The sequence below is a fragment of the Myxocyprinus asiaticus genome, chromosome 42 (assembly GCF_019703515.2).
Source record: "Myxocyprinus asiaticus isolate MX2 ecotype Aquarium Trade chromosome 42, UBuf_Myxa_2, whole genome shotgun sequence".
Lineage (NCBI taxonomy): Eukaryota > Metazoa > Chordata > Actinopteri > Cypriniformes > Catostomidae > Myxocyprinus > Myxocyprinus asiaticus.
In genome coordinates, this window is record NC_059385.1 from 12,390,001 (window position 1) to 12,407,245 (window position 17,245).

General features: G+C 37.3%; 2 protein-coding genes across 2 annotated transcripts in view; one reads left to right on the top strand and one right to left on the bottom strand.

Annotated features, from left to right (window-relative positions):
- tmem218 (transmembrane protein 218) overlaps positions 1 to 4,026 on the bottom strand; it is a 6,386-nt gene extending 2,360 nt beyond the window's left edge. Inside the window, exons 1-3 of the mRNA XM_051684072.1 lie at positions 3,937 to 4,026; positions 3,487 to 3,626; positions 3,302 to 3,404 (exon numbers count right to left, since the gene is read on the bottom strand). Coding sequence (XP_051540032.1) covers positions 3,302 to 3,404; positions 3,487 to 3,596 — 213 coding nt within the window. The 5' untranslated portion in view covers positions 3,597 to 3,626; positions 3,937 to 4,026. The remainder of the gene's footprint in view (positions 1 to 3,301; positions 3,405 to 3,486; positions 3,627 to 3,936) is intronic.
- Positions 4,027 to 4,619: 593 nt separating this feature from the next.
- LOC127432281 (uncharacterized) overlaps positions 4,620 to 17,245 on the top strand; it is a 130,434-nt gene continuing 117,808 nt past the window's right edge. The window contains exon 1 of the mRNA XM_051683181.1: positions 4,620 to 4,704. The gene's annotated coding sequence lies outside the window, so the exon portion shown is untranslated. The remainder of the gene's footprint in view (positions 4,705 to 17,245) is intronic.

Sequence of the window (17,245 nt, forward strand, 5' to 3'; positions counted from 1 at the left end):
GGCAGCTCAGAGTGCTAGTTTTGGCAAAGAGAGAAGTTGTTGTGTTTGTGCTTGTCTTCTGTTGAGGACAGATAAACCAGTACATGCCTTTATGTCAAATATAACTCAAACACACAGGTTTATACTATCACTACCACTCTTTTCAAGCACAAATGTTAAAATTCACAAAGCTCTGAAAACAATTATCACATTACTTTGTGATTAAGTACATTGACTTTATGAACATGTTTTAAACAATTTAGTAAGGATAAAAGAATTTAAAAAGTATCGATCTATCTATCTTATACACTTTATAGTCCGTCTGTCCATCCATCCTATACTGCACATTTTATAGTTTATCTATCTATCTATCTATCTATCTGTCTATTGTACAGCTTCATAAATCTAAAGTGCAGTTCTTATGACATTTGAAGCAGTCCCAGTAGTTTCCTGCAATGTGACATGATATTCTTATCGTGCGTTCCATTTGTCTCAGAAGTCAGAGCTCCAAGTTATTTTCCGAGTTCCGAGACCGGAACTGACAAATGGAACGCCCCCCGATGTCAGAATTCCTACTCGGAAACTCGAACAAACTCAGAGGACCCCGAGTTCAGAAAGCAAGATGGCTGTGAAATCTTCAGTTTTTTTACAATTTTAAGCATTGTATAGCCTTCATTCCTCAAAACAATGACTGACTGACGAGTTTCTAGAGAATGCTGTTTCTTTTTTGCCATTTCTGACCTAATATTGACCTTAAGACATGCCAGTCTATTGCATACTGTGGCAACTCAAAACAAACACAAAGACAATGGTAAGCTTCACTTAATGAACCAAATAGCTTTCAACTGTGTCTGATATAATGACAAGTGATTTTCTAGTACCAAATTAGCAATTTAGCATGATTACTCAAGGATAAGGTGTTGGAGTGATGGCTGCTGGAAATGGGGCCTGTCTAGATTTGATCAAAAATTACTTTTTTGAAATAGTGATGGTGCTGTTTTTTTACATCAGTAATGTCCTGACTATACTTTGTGATCAGTTGAATGGCACTTTGGTGAATTAAAGTACCAATTTCCTTCCGAAACAGCAAAATCTGTATATTATTCTAAACTTTTGGCCGCCAGTGTATGTATGTGTCTTAATATCTTATATGTTGCCTCAAAAGTAAATGTATCTTGTTTTAAGGATTTTCAGACAATTTTAAATGGAAAACAATACAAAAACACTTGATAACAATAAGATTTTTTGCAGTGAATTTTTTACTGAATTAAACTTAATAAAAAGTTTTTTTTCCCTTTAATTCAGTGAATGTCATTTAGAGGTATTTTTAAAAGATGGTTTTACCCTCTTTATTGTTAGTAAGCACGTTTGATACAACCTTTTAATTCGGGGCTCAAGCTAAATAGTCGGTTAAGAGCAAATGATTAATCGTTGCAATAATCGCCCGAATAGTCTAATAATAAACCAAATAACAGACCAAAATAATCATTAGCTGCAGCCAGGGCCGGACTTACCATTGGCCTTGACTGGGCTCCAGCCCATTTCTTTTGATTTGTTCAGTTATATGCCAGTCATTTTATTTTTCATTTTAAGTTTGTTGATTGGTACTGTGCACGGAATAATGTCATTTAATTAACTAAATTACATGTCAGTCATCTTGATGTTTGATGATTGGTTATTGGTGGTTACGATGTGTCGTGTTTACACACGGTGGTACACACCTGTCTGCATTAGACACTGTTAACATGGCGGACAAGCGGTATTGGAGTGGCGCGCTTAAAAGAAAACTCAAAAATGAGAGACAGCAATGCGAAAAGGAAGCACTCAGTAAAAATGAAAACGATCACTGGATTTTTCACACCTGTGACACCACAGGCTGATGTGCAAGCAGAGAATCCAGAGGACAACAACCTGCTGGAGGAAACCGCTGGAGCTGATCTGACTTCACGAGCAGGGCAGCCCATCAATGGATCATCATCATCTCTTCAGTCAGAAGCCGTTAGCTCGGTGGAAGAAATGGCAACTTTTTCAGCTACTGAACCAGATAGGCCTACAACTTCTACAGACCCTTTAGCCACCGATCCAGCTCACTGGGGTAAAATCGGTGAGAGTGTGCGTGCTGATTTGATCAAAGACTTTGCTGCTAAGAAATCCAGAAGATGCCACTTCTAACAAGTAAGCTTCAATCTCATCATTTGTACTACATAAATATCTTTCAAATGAGATGACAGACAGTACATACATAAAGTCAAAACCTGATTACCTATTTCTCTATAGTATGTTGTTGTTTTAAATGATCAGCCTCTGGATCCTGCTGTTGTATGGTGTCATGCTTGTTTAAGCTGTGTGAGGGGGATAGACAGTGTCCTATTTTTTTTATTTACTGTAATTTTTTTATTTTATTGTATTTGTGTGCATGGTTTTGATGTTTTTCAAAGTTTGCTAAAACTCACCCACCCACCTACTCACTCACTTACCTACTCAACACACACACACACACACACACACACACACACACACAACCACTCACTCATTCTTTATCTTGCTTGTTTTTTTTTTTATCATTCTGCCAAAGAAACAGTTGTGTTTATTGTAATGCACAAAAGTCATGATCACTTTGAATTTTTATTATTATTATTATTTTTTGGAAAAGGTTTTTCAAGCTTCAGTCAGTTGTCATATAAATAAATGATTCAGTTTTTGACTGGACTTATGTAACTGCTTTAGAGCTATGATACATAGCTCTATGATGCATGTTGTTCTATTTAAAGTCATTTATAGAGTAGGTAGGGCCAAAAAATGACTCAAGCCCAGGCGCCCCCATCCTCCAAAGTCCGGCCCTGGTTGCAGCCCTAATTTAACTACTTTACAGCTCAAATAATACACAAGTTTTAACAGAGTAATTCATTTAAGTGCTAATTATAAGCTTCACATTTCTGCCAATAAACACTCCAAAAATTGGCCCCATTCACTTTCATTGTAAGTGCCTTACTTTAACCTCGATTTTTGCTTTTTTCAAAGAAAAGGAGGGATGAGTCAAATTATTTTTTAGCGGTAATTAACTTTATGCCACAAATGCTGTCGATTGAGCTCAACTTCCATTGGAGACGGAATATTCTTTTAAGTGCAATGCAATGCAAAAAAATCTTAAAGGTGATTACAAATTGTGAAAAATAAATAATGACCAGTTACAGCACCTAAAATATACACTTTGCTTATACATTCATATACATTTCATATAAATCTAAACCTAAACATCATGATGTTGATTAAAGACAAACCAACATGCTCATGTTATTTGACAACTACCTAAATGACTCACCTGAATTTTTGTTTCGGGGGTGGGAACTTCAGGGGCGCGAGGGAAAAATATTAGGACCAGTGAGATGGTGAGCGCCAGAAGAAATATAGGAATGATCCCTAACCTGATAAGACAATGTAACATCGCTTTATACAGAACATACCAGATGCAGATGCTACATTAAAAACAGAAGATAATGTTCTCACTTTGTTGCACCGGTTGCGCGCGAAAGAATGATGGTGAGCGCGAGAGTCACAATCCAGATTAAAGCGATGATGAATACACCTGTACCAACACCCAACACCAGCTCAGCCATCCTCAACTCTCACACTCAAATCTACTGTACCTGTACAAAAAATAAACAAGAAGACATTTCTTGTGTTTAGAAATCCGACGCTTCCCTCTTCTTCCAGTTACTGTTACGAGAGATGTACTGTAACTAAGCTGTCTTTTGACTAAGTTTAGCTATCATATTAGCAGGTAGAATTAAGAATAGCGTTCTAAACAATAGCAAGCGTGCAAACTAATGCCTTGTTCCATTTCTGCGCTTTCTAGCCTGTGACGACTGATCTTAACAGGCTTGTACAGATACCTCATAAACCAGCCAACTCCTGGAACCAATTTTTATATTCATTAGCACTATATTTATGACTTACGACAAGAAGCGTTGCTACAAGCATAAAGTATTTCCATGGAAACAAAGTAGCATCCAGGGTTTACACCTTAAGACTTCCTGTTCCACGAACTGGCCAATCGCGTTTCAGCATTCAGCGAACAGTATTCTGGGAGTTAGAGTTGATCAACTTTCCGCTTCTTAGCGGCGAATAATCATGTGAATAATTTAAAAATACGGCCGTGACATGTTCATACATAAAACAGTTCTTTAAGTTCTTGTAAAAAAAAAAAAAGTTGTGTGACAAATTGCACATAGCAATGATATCGATTTGCCTTTCTCAGCTGTGACTTTGCCAGTAGCCTTGTGGTCAGCCACGTTTCTTCTATACGACTAACTAAACATTTGGGATGACCAAGTGGCACATTTTTTCCCTTTTCTTTTTGCTGGTGGCAACCTTTGCATATAGCCTACAGGCAAGCAGCGAAGCCGACCTGCAGCCTTCTTCGCAGTATGTAGGTCTCATTTTATGTCGATAGGGGGCCAGCGTGCTACTCCGTTAATGAACCAAAGATGCGCGTGCAAGGCCCTGGGTGTTCGATTCGTGTATAATGCCTGTGGAAGAGGAACCGCGGAGTTGTAGCCTACTAGGCAGAGGGGTACGGACAACGGAGAGAGAGAGAGAGAGAGAGAGAGAAAGAGAGGGGGGAGATGGTGGGAGGGGTCTGATGTGTCAGACGTCACGGCTTGTGTAGGGGAGTATAGGCTGTGTTGTCAGCCTGGTGTCAGTCTGATGAAGATTGGCATTCAGGTAAGCTGTCATTCATTTTCAATGTCAGCGCGCGGAGCGGGCCAACACTCCAGCTTTTTTTTTTGTTTTTTGTTTTTTCTCTCGGTCTCATTACAAAAGGCAGGACATTATTCACTCAGACAGGGCCGAGGGCTGAGGGGAGAGAATGATAGACAGACAGAGAGAGAGAGAGAGAGAGAGAGAGAGAGAGAGAGAGAGAGAGAGAGAGCGAGCGAGCGAGCAGGTCACAGAGATCGAGTGAGAGAGAGGGAGGTAGGAGGCGGAAGAGAACGAGTGTGATGAAGAGAGGAAAGAGGGAAACGGAGAAGATGCCCTTCAGTTTGGGAATAGCAAAAGAGTCTTGTGGATGATTTTTTTTGGTGGATAATGCGTTTGGACTTGTGAAATGTGGTGGTAAATTTTGTGTTGACATTTGTGTAGGGTTTTAAAAGGCATTTGGGGACCTCTGCTGTAGCGAAACGTGATTGAATCGTCATATTCATAACGTGCGAAATATACACGCCGACATTCCACTTTAGAATACTTAACTGGTTTTTAGAAAGTTTTATTGTTATTGTTAATGTTTGGTTTTGTGCAAATCTCATGTCCTGTTGGTTTTAATGACTGTCATACGATAATAATATATATATATATATATATATATATATATATATATATATATATATATATATATGGTCAGTTGTATTGTTTATGATTGGTCAGTTGTATTGCAAGATGAAACTGCTTTGTAAATATAAATCTGACGTTTAGATTTGTCTTTATTATTTTTTAATACAGTTTTATTTGTGATTATATTAACTTACTATGCAAAAACTATGTTTTCTAGAGCGTAATTAAATTACGTAAAAACAAAAACAAGCAGAGTATCAGAAAAAGAAAACACTGAGTGTAGGTAACTGGCAGATACATTACCATCTGTAAAACATATATTATAAAATGTATTTTGCCTAATATTTAGATTTTTTATTTTAATTCTAATATTCTGTTCTTCAGCATTATGTATACGATGCATAATTTTCAGATTTTATAGACTTCAAATAATGATATGAGAAAAATGCTTAATGTGGGTTCCAGTACAGTCATCACAGTTAATATTTCAACTACGTAATCTTTTATTATTAAATTTATTTTTAAAAATAAGATTTAATGGGTCAGTTTTAAGTCTTTGCTGTTGGCAACTTGGCTCAGCTTTTCTGTGTGCTCATCTGATCAGATTTAATATTTTAGATAGCAAATCATTATCACTCTCTTGTGAATTCTCAGGTTTGTCCATTGATTTGTAAAAAAAATGAAGCTGATTTTTCTGACTCACAGAGAGACAAAATAACTTTGCACTGTTAACAGTATAGTTCCTCATCAGTTTTAGACTTGTTCCTCTGTAAAAGTTTAGTAACTTTCACTATTGTATATGACATTAATTAAACAATTCATGGCACTGGGTCTGTGAATTTGAACTTGCATGACTATAGTTTTGAAGACAGGGAACAGCTTGAAAGTCTTTGTAAAAAGAAAAAAAAAGTGATGATGAATTTTAAAGAAGTCGGAGGTCAAATTAAATACTAAATTAAAGGAATTGAAGTCAGCAAATTGAGCTATTTAAGTAAGGCATTAACTCGATCAAGCTATTACATTATTGTAAAATATTTTATCTTTGTATTAAGTCAAACAAAAGCATTTTTATTACTCTATCTGGAAATCTGGTAATAACCCTTAGTGCAATTATGTTAAAAATATTACGTTTATAAGCAAGGCATTCAACTGCAAGAGACCAGAGAGTGTTTCATAATAAGGTTTATCTAGCCTATAGTGCAATCACTGCTGTGTGATGAGAAAGTACATATTTTAAAATTCTTTATCTGACTTATTGTCACAAAGATTACACAGGTACGATAAATTGAAACATGCAAAAAAAAAAAAAAAAAACTAAATTCGAAATATTTCTAAATAAATCATACTTATTTCCTAAATAGTTACATGTGATACATGTTACATGCAAACTTAGCTCTAATATACAGTAGTGTCTCGTAATGCAACATACAACAGTTTTGCTTTTCAATATAGTCATCAAGCAAAAATGTTATGGTGTTGCAGATATATTAATTAAATGGTGGATTTCTTTACAATTTCAGTCATAAATATGTATTATGATTGTAAATATTAAAGCTAAAGAAGCAACACTACACAAAGTGGCTGCTGCACCTACGCGTGAATACATAAAAAGAAACAAAAAAAGGAGCATTGCATGTCCATTTTCTGCCCAAAGTCAAATCACATTTAATAGCCTGTTTTATTTCTGCTATCATGAGGCTGTAATGTTTTGTCTGGAAGATAAAAGTTGTTGAATGGGGCTAATTTAAATGCCGAGATCCCTGCTGGGATCTTAATTGATGATTTGTGTCGTGGGACAAGCTGCCCAGGGGCGAAACTGCAAGCACAAAATACTCCGACTTTATTTGCATATTCCCCCTTTTCCGCATTACGAGTAAATTACAATCTGAGGTTCAATACTGCAGGACCCGGAGCTCTTTTGGTCTAATCACTAATAAAATGACTCAGTCACTCTAAATGAGGCCGAAAAAGACGATTGTGAGCCAGTTGTGGCGCTTTTAGACTTCCATAAAGCTATTTAGAAAATTGCCCTCCATTTCTAATGTGTCATTTTAGATGCCAGCCTAATATGTCCATAGTGTGACCAATTTAAATGCCTGGTTTTCTACAGATCTCATTTGGATTTTCAGATCTTGCAAAACTAACTGCACATGTTGACAGTTAATGAGATACAGTTCTTTTGTCTCATCCTTTTCACTGTATTCTCATTTACAACAACAAATGAGAATTATTCATCAGCCCGTAGTTTACTGGGCTCATGTATGTTCCTCTGTCAAGGTGAAGCAATGCTACTTAGATGCATAGAGGCAGTACTATGTTGGTACAGGCTTCCACCGCTAAGCCTTTGCTTATCCTGATGGCTCTCTGGGGAACGCAGGCCTGTTATTGCCGTTGGACGCCTGCGCATCCAAATGACCTCACTATGCATCTCTTATACCACTGCAAACGCTCTACCGCTATAGGCATGACAGTCAGAGTCTCCTCTAGGACATGGAGGTAGAGGCAGGTTTGCTTGATTTACGCTTTGTGTGAAGCACTGGGGGCACTTAACGATCACCTATAGCCCTAGTGCTCACATCACAGGATGTGTTGTTTTCTTGTTGTCCTGGCCTTGGAGAGACACACATACATGTGGCATGAAGATTCGTTAGAATTGCAGAGGCTGACATTGATTGGATTTACTGGAAATCAGCAGTCTCAGAAAAAGAAGCGATGGTCAGATGCAAACAGATGCGATGAAGTCATTGCATCGCGTTTTATGTCAGCGCATATTATATATATATATATATATATATATATATATATATAAAATAGATAAAAACAGATTACTAAAATGTTTTAAAGGGATAGTTCATGCAAAACTGAATGTTCTTGTGGAACACTAAAAGACATGTTCGACAGTATGTAATCTTCAGTCACCATTTACTTTCATTGTTTGGATAAAACATGCAATGAAAATCATCACTTTTTGTTTTCCACAAAAAAAAAAAAAAAAAAAAAAAGTCATGTGAGTGAGTAAATATTGACAGAAACAAAGTTAACTGGAACCCTAATTAAAATAAATAAATAAATAAGATTTTTGAATGAAAATATCTGAAAAAAAAAAAAACAACAACAACAAAAAAAACATTAATATATGTATCATTATTATTATTATTATTATTATTATTATTATCTCATGCAAATGACAAACTCGTTTATAAGCACAGAAATAATTACTTCACCGGGATCAAAAGCAGAGTCATTAATTCTGAATTTAAAAACCTTGAACAAGACTTTAAACCTCTGAGTGCCTTTGTTCTTATCTCAAGTGGAATGCTGATAATCCAAATAAATGTACACTCTCCGCCCCTCCACCAAATCATGAATTTATTATATTTCAGAGTAGTTGCTCAGAATAGGTTAAAAATATTTTATTTGAATTCAGTTTGAGATCAAAGTGGAAAAAAACAAACACCCAAGACCAATTCATATCTTTTTCTCCCCTCTAAATATATAAATATATGCATGAGTATAATAACTAGTCAAATTAAAATAATGTGCCAGAGGCAGGAGAGTGCTTGACTAAGGTTGAGAGAGAATGATGTTTAATATTTTCTCTATTAGACCGAATATGTGAAAATGTAGTTCTCATATGTTTTACACATTTCATAGGTTGGTGTCATTTGCCGAGAGAGATGTAATCTAGTGATGCATTGTGTACATTTCGCTCTCTCCTGTCTTTTGGAGAGCAGACTTTTTATTAGAGCTGAAATAGGGCATTGAATTCTTATCTATTATTGTAAAAGCCATCTTGTCCGAAAGTGGCATCTCGCTGCGTACCTGTTCAATGGCATCATTCATAAAGACGTGTTTTTCTCCCATTCACACTTCCTGCTCTGTCCTCCAGAGCATTTAAACACAGACCACCATTGATTCCAACCACCTGATTTCATTTGGACCTTTGACACTGGGTTATATCGGAGTTTCCTCTCCCACTGATCTATTTGTGCATCTATTTGTGCATTTGTGTTTCGAACAGAACCCCCCACGTTTCCATCGTCCTCTTTCAAGCTCAGAGTCACTGAAAGGCTTTGATTGGTAGCTGTGTGTGTGCAAAATGCCTGTAATGGCGTCAGTACATGACAGAATCACTTAACAGCATGGACTGAGTTATTCTTCTTTTTATTAATGCATTGGAATGGCTTTCCTTATATAGACCCCGAGTGACTTCTAAATATTGTCTAATTCACTTGCTTTAAAAGGATTACAAATGCATGTCAATCCATATAAGTGGATCTGAATTGTATTTGCAAAGTGGTGTATCTGTAGTGGTTTTTAGCTTTCTTAAAAAATGCATTAGGGCAGATCTGCCTCTGGGACGTCATAAAGCACCTGGCTTCCCGGTGGCTTTTGCCGTATGTTAGATTTACAGCGTGTAAGAGTTTGTCGCTTCTTAAATTGCTTCTATGCTACTAATAACTAGGGATCTTTTAGGGACTACATTTTCTTTAATCTTTATAATTTTTGTTATTTTTTATTTCAAAAAATCTATAAAGTTAGATAAATAAAATTGTAAAATATAATAGCTTTGGATAAAAGCGTCTGCTAAATGACTAAATGTGAATAAAAAAGGGTCACTTTTTATTGACAGAACAATAGAGAAGAGACAGAAAATCATTTAGGGAGGGAGAAGGGAAACAGATTCGGGACACAGTGCAGACCAGATTCGAACCTGCATTTCCCATCTGAGCACCAAGGCTCAATGTGCTGGGCTGCATGAGCTAACCAATAGGTCACAGCTATGACGTTTTCTCTGATTTTTATGAAAATACTTTATTGTAGGATAATGTGATTCTAATAAAAAGGCACAATTGAAAAACTATTTCATTAATAATTAATATACATATTCTTTTTGTGCATTACTGGTTGCAACAGTAAAAATTTTCAACATACGTAACTTACAATAATGTGCCAAAATTCTATTAATTGTAATAGGTGAAAAGTGGTCGTCACAATCACACTGCAATTCAATGTTAAAAAAGTGGCTACTTCTATTATTTATATATCTACTTGTTTGTATCAGTGAGAGTGTTCATCAGTGTCTATCTGACTTCTTCAGAGCTCAGTGTTTTTCAGCGCTGCTGGTGGGTGCTATTTGATACATCAGTATAAACAGTACGATTTTAGGCTGCGGGGTCCTTTGCCTTCCTCAAACACGAGAGATTTCACATTACACACACACACACACACACACACACACACACACAGACACAGACACACACACACACACACACACACACACACACACACACATTGGTGCAGCTATCATTATGAGGACTCTCCATAGACATAATGATTTTTATACTGTACGAACTATAGATTCTATCCCCTAACCCTAACCCTAAACCTAACCCTCACAAAAAACGTTCTGCATTTTGAAATTTTCAAAAAAACAAAAAACAAACATAGTTTAGTGTGTTTTTTATGCGATTTGAATTATGGGGACACTAGAAATGTCCTCATAAACCACATTTATAGTATAATACCCTTGTAATTACCAGTTTGTAACCTAAAGAATGTCCTCATAAACCATCCAAACCCGCCCACACTCACACACACACACACACACACACACACACACACACACACACATATGTTGGTGCAGCTATCATTATGAGGACTCTCCATAGACATAATGATTTTTATACTGTACGAACTACAGATTCTATCCTCTAACCCTAACCCTACCCCTAAACCTAACCCTCACAAAAAACTTTCTGCATTTTTACATTTTCCAAAAAACATCGTTTAGTATGTTTTTTAAGCTATTTGAATTATGGGGACACTAGAAATGTCCTCATAAACCACATTTATAGCATAATACCCTTGTAATTACCAGTTTGTAACCTAAAACAATGTCCTCGTAAACCACTTAAACCTGCCCACACACACACACACACACACACACACACACACGCAGCTGGTTTATGAGGTTTGTACAGTATGTGTAGACAGTTTTGGGAAAACCTCATGTCATTTCAGATTTAAGAGATGGTTGCAATCACCACGAAAGGCCTCAGCAACATATATTTGGCTTTCTAATGGATGTTCCAACCACATTGGACCACCTTTCACTCCCTCTCACTCTGGTTTGTTTTAGGGGCCCCTGAAGGCATCAAGTTGTTTCCTTTCAAGTGGAGTGTAAACATATAAAGGGTTGTAGATTGAGAGAGTTCTGGGGCTGGATTCACAAAAATGTTCTTAAGAAAAAAATTAAGAAAGTTCTTAGGATAAATTATAAGAAGTTCATAAGAACGTTCCTAAGTGCAGTTTTTGAAAAATTCTTAAGAAGTTCTCAAATATTTTCTTAAGAACATCTTAATTAAAATACAGGCGTTGACATTGTCTTATCAGCCTGCTCATAGGCTTGCCTTGTCACATGGCCAAATTGATGATATTGTAAAGGACTTGACGTAGGGTGGGAATGGAGGACACAGGAAATGGGTACTTCAGCTCAAAGGTATGATTTTTAATAACAACTCAAAAAAGGACTTTTCAGCAATACACACTTCCGGTTAAACACAAGAGTCTCTTTCATACAGTTCTCTCTATGTCTCCCTCGTCGCTGGCATGGCCCCTTTATACCGCTCTCCCCAGAGCTTACTGCAGTTGGAAACAGGTGTTAGTCATAATCAGGCTCAGGTGTATGCACCCTTACCGCTTTCTCTCTCTCCGGACGAACGCTCGACCACGCCCCCGCCGCCACAGATACATTTATCTATTAACCTTTTTTTTTTTTTTTTTTAAGTAGCAAGCACTTCGCGATAATACTTTTGAATATGAAGTGCATGAGATGTGTTAGTTTGTGGCCTACTCCGATAGGGATGTGGATGGGGTGTGAAAAAGAAAGTCTCAGGTTTCTAATGTTATAATTATTATGTTTCTATGATCTCTAAAGATCGCGGAGAGAGAGCAATATATGCAACACATCCATTAGTATGATTGGTCACCACATTAATAAGCTTCAAAACAACATTTATTGTTTGAATTTGGTGATAACATTTACATGGTTTGAAAGCTGAAGATAAAAATATCACACAGAATGGTCAAAAAAGTTTTTTTTTGGTCTAAACTCACATTTCTACGTATACAGCACATTGCGACTTCAGACTCAACATGAAAACCCTATTTAATTCACTAAACATCTTACCTTTTAGAATTTAAGACAGCAGTGAGGTTATCCTAACTTTAAGATATTAAGATGATTTTTAAGAACATTTTTTTTCAGAGAATTTGAATGCTTCTTAAGTTTTTTCTTAAGAACAATCTTAAGATAAAGATAAAAACTTTCTTAAGAAGTTTTTTTCAGGAAAATAAAATATTTGTAACTTTTTTCTTAAGTTAGAAATTAAGAAGAAAATGGTAGTTAAGAAGATATTTCTTCTTAAGAACATTTTGTGAATCCGGCCCCTGGCTCTTATATTTGGAAATATCCAAGAACATTAAACAAGCTTTTAATCCCATAACAGTTGAATATCCAAGAACATTAAACAAGTTTTTAATCGCAAAGGAGATAGGGAGATGGGTAATTATGGCTGACTGATTGACTAGTTGTCCAACAACAACAAATTTATCATCAAGTTTTTTATATTTGTACTTTTGAAAGTGTGCTGTGTTCATCCTCTTTAAAGCACCACCGCTACAGCCATACACATTTAGATGGACGTCACTGGCCATTGCGTCTTGCCTCGTGTGACGCTCCTGTTCTACCCACTCCGTACGGGACTCAAACCGGCGTCTCCATCATGGGAGGTGGTTGCGCTAACAAGGAGGCTAAAGGCTACAGCCCGTAGCGTCTGTCGCTAGTGCACCTCTTGAGGTCAGTAGAGTGAGGTTTATACACATTGCACATCTATCCTAAACCTCACTCCCATCCAGGTCACGGCACCATTGTGACGCTCCTGTTCTACGCGCTCCGTACAGGACTCGAACTGGCGTCTCTGGCATGGGAGGTGGGTGTGCTAACAAGGAGGTTAAAGGCTTACAGCCCCTAGTGTCAGTCGCTTACACTTGCACAATTTTTTCAGTGTTCCATCACGAGCCGTGTCAAATTTAAAATGGTCCAACTTTAAAAAAAGTTAGGCCTATCTCGAGACCCCTGCATGTTAATGACAGGAAACTGAAAACTGATTTTTCAAATGAGAAATGTTTGATTAGGGTCAGGTGAACCTAAAACCAGACTATTTATACAGAGCTTCCTTAAGACTGATTAGTAGAGTAGTCTTTCAGGCAACCTACCAACTAGTCAATTCTGTGCTTAAGATGTTACACAGTTTGCACATTTTTGAAGAAGTTGCATCTTTTAAATTCATCCCCTTTAAAGTGCCACTTCATTCAGATGGATGTTTTTTGCCATTGTTTGTGCCTTGCACTATTTCATTCAGCATCCCTCCATGAGCATGGGACTTGACGGTGTGTCAAGTTAAAAATAGTCCAAATTTTAAAAACCTTTCTTGAGACCCCTGTAATTCTGTTAATCTGTTGCTCTCCATCTAGTTGTTTTTATATCAAGAACGCGTATTAAGTAAACACCCTAAGAAATGTCAAAATAGGGTTGGATGAACCTGAAACCAGCTTAATTATACAGAGATTCCTTAAGACTGATTTAGTCAACTAGTCATTCAGGTAACCCACCGAGTCTTTGTTGAAAAACAAAGTTTCGCAAAAAATAGTTTCGCATGTCCCTGTATCCCCGTGCTGTACTCTATTTTTCACCAGTTGCAAGTTGTGAGACTTCTGGTGAGTGTTCAATTAAAATCGAAGATAAATATAGCTAATTAAATTCTAGCTAGTTTCCCTCTTTGTGTGAAACTCTAGAAATGGATGAATGTCTTCGGAGAAATCATCCCTTCGACTTCGCCAGCTCTGCAGTTATGCCATACTGGGGATGATATTAATGTGAGCCAGCAAGCACTGCATGCGATAACATTCAGGAGGCCGATCAGCAATGCATCAGCCATTTATCAACCAAAACTGTGTGGAAAACAATCTTATGCTCCCTGACTGTTAGAACTTTATAGCGTTGCCCTTTCAGAAAGGACGGATGACAGCTCTGTGCTAAAAGCGAAACGTAAACAGCTGCTGCCCCAGAGTTAGGGGTAAATGTAGATGCATGCATGTGGCACTCTGCCATAGCTGGGATAGGATGACACGTGTTTTGGGGAGAGTGAGGACAGCGGATGCCCTCACCGTTGGGAAGAGAAACAGGCTGCCCAGCCATGCGCCCAGGTGGTTAGAATGCTCTCTTGGCTTTGGAACAGAAGCGCGAAGCAATGTGCAAAAGGTTGTAGTACTGCAAAATATGGCTTACACCTGACTTTTGTATCTCCATCGGGTAGTGAAGAGGTTTATACATAACAGAAGACATTTAATACAGCTCATCGCCCCTCACCTCTAAGCTCTCAAAATTCCTGAAGACCAAGCTGACTTTAGCAATAAATGCAACTGGCCGAAAGTGAAAGGGTTAACCTTTTCCTTCCCGTTAGCAAAGCAGTGTGGAAAAACAGGGTGAAAGGCCATGGTGAATTCATATACTGCAGGGGAATTCCTCACTGTCCTCCTATGTCTGCCAATGTTATCAGTCTGGTCAGTATTACTTCACTGTTAGTGGAAAACCTGGTAAATTGCCTCTAGTACATTAGAATAAGTTAAAGTCTAGATTTAAGACTTACAAACCACTGCCGTTGTGGATAGAACGATGTTCTTATATGGGTTTGTGTTTGGCTCAAAAAATTTGCAAGTACGGATATGCTTCTAGCCATGCAAGTTCGACTTCAAAATTTTATGGAATGCAATTCATAACTTAACGCAGCCATGCTTTGCATTCTCTGTGTTGAAGTAAGTGACACTATTGTAGGATAAGCATTAACTGTCTTCTTTTACGGTAAGTTTTCTCTTTTAGGTCAATTACTGACAGGGTGGACAAGCAGTTTGAAGAGAATCTTGCTATTTACCTGAATAATATAGCATATGGCTTAAATCTGCATTATAATGCATTGGCCAAGCATTTGTATCTGCGTTTGCGTACTTGCAAAGAGTATGTTTATGGCCTAAGGGGCCACTCATGCTGTGTTTTTATGTCCTTTCAATTGTTTTCTTATGTAAACATGCCCTAGACGGATGTCTTTGACCGTGTCACTGCGTCTTACCATTTTTTCAGTGTCACGTGGAGTCAAGGGTGTAGATTCCAGGGGGGATGGTGGGAGGTAACCCCTCCAATAATCAAAACAAGCAAGTACAACACCCCCCATTTTTTTTCAGCGTTAAGTTTAAACAGCCTCTTAGAGTGAGCAAATGTGTTTCCATGAGCCTGTGTGTGTATGTGTATCTCAACGTGTGTGTGTATGAAAACCAGCTTAAGCCATGGAATTTCATGAAAGCTCAGTGTCTGTCTCTCTTGTGTCCCAAGTCTCATTCCTGAAGTCCCAGGACAGGAAGCAAAGCGAGCTGCAGTCCTCAGAGAGTGTCTGGGTTTAGGCAGATGGGAGATGAAATTTGTCTGAGGGCCAGAGAGCACTGGTGTGCAGAGACAAATGAAAGAGCATACAAGCTTAGGGCTGGGGATTCCACACAGCGGAGAGATATATATATATATATATATATATATATATATATATATATATATATATATATATATATATATATATATAATTTACCAATATATCAACATATCACAATATACACATTTCTTTGGAAAGTGATTTAAAAACGTAATAATCTTTCAACTTGTTAAGGAGAGTTGTGGCATTAATTTTACCCACCCTTAACTCCCTAGCAGTGCCCAAGCAACCAAGATAGAAAATTTTATATCTAGTTTTTAATTCCGTCTTTCATAAAACACACAACATTTACATTTATAAGAAATGATCAATTATGATGAAAACTAATGCTATTTTGACATAATCTTTGTCAGAATGTGACCTCATTACTTATATTCAGTCAGATATTCAGAGACAAGGGGTACTGCAGATTTTAGAGTTCCCATAAACTAATCTGCAAAAGTCTGGGGAAAATAAAAATTTCATGGTGAGGTAGTGCACCGTTTAAAAGATTTAAAAGGATTTGTTTCGGATAAGAGCTCTGATCTACCTGTCTCATCGCAATGCCTGGAGATATTTTTGTCCTTTTCCTGTTTGGATTTCTGTAGTTTGCTAATGTGAAGAAGACTTTTACATCCAGGGAAAATTATGGACTGGAGTGGGAAAGTGTTGTTTCGGCACAGAGCGCACAGTATATACTTCATTACACTGGAATATTGCCATTTGTGTGTCTGTGTATTTGTGTGTCAGTGTGAAAGTAACATAACAAAATAAACTTTTGCCTCATGCTCTATGGGTGTATTTGTTTTGTTCTCGGTGTGTATATATAAGCTTAATGTGTCTGCATATTGCTTCATGTTGTGTCTAGTGCGGGCGCCTGTGTCACTGGTTTAATGTGAAGTTTAAGCCCCTCATGACGCCAACTAGAGTCCAGTTACACTAGTGGGAATACCTGGTATTGTTCTCTTAAATCCCTTTTAATTCCCAGGAATTCGGCCATTTTTCACGCAACCTCCTTGCTCCTGCCACACTTAACTTCTGTAAGTTACTACTAGTGATCTTAAAGGATTAGTTCACCCAAAAATGAAAATTCTCTCATAATTTACTCACCCTCATGCTGTCCCAGATGTGTATGACTTTCTTTCTTCCGTAGAACACATTTGAAGAAAAATATAAAAATATCTCAGCTCAGTAGGTCCTTAAAAGTGAATGGTGATCAGACCTTTGAAGTTCCAATAATAACAGACAGTCAGCATAAACGTCATCCATATGACTCCAGCGGTTAAATTAGTTTCTTCTAAAGTGACACGATCACTTTTGGAGCAAAAAAGATGAATATTTAAGTACTCTTT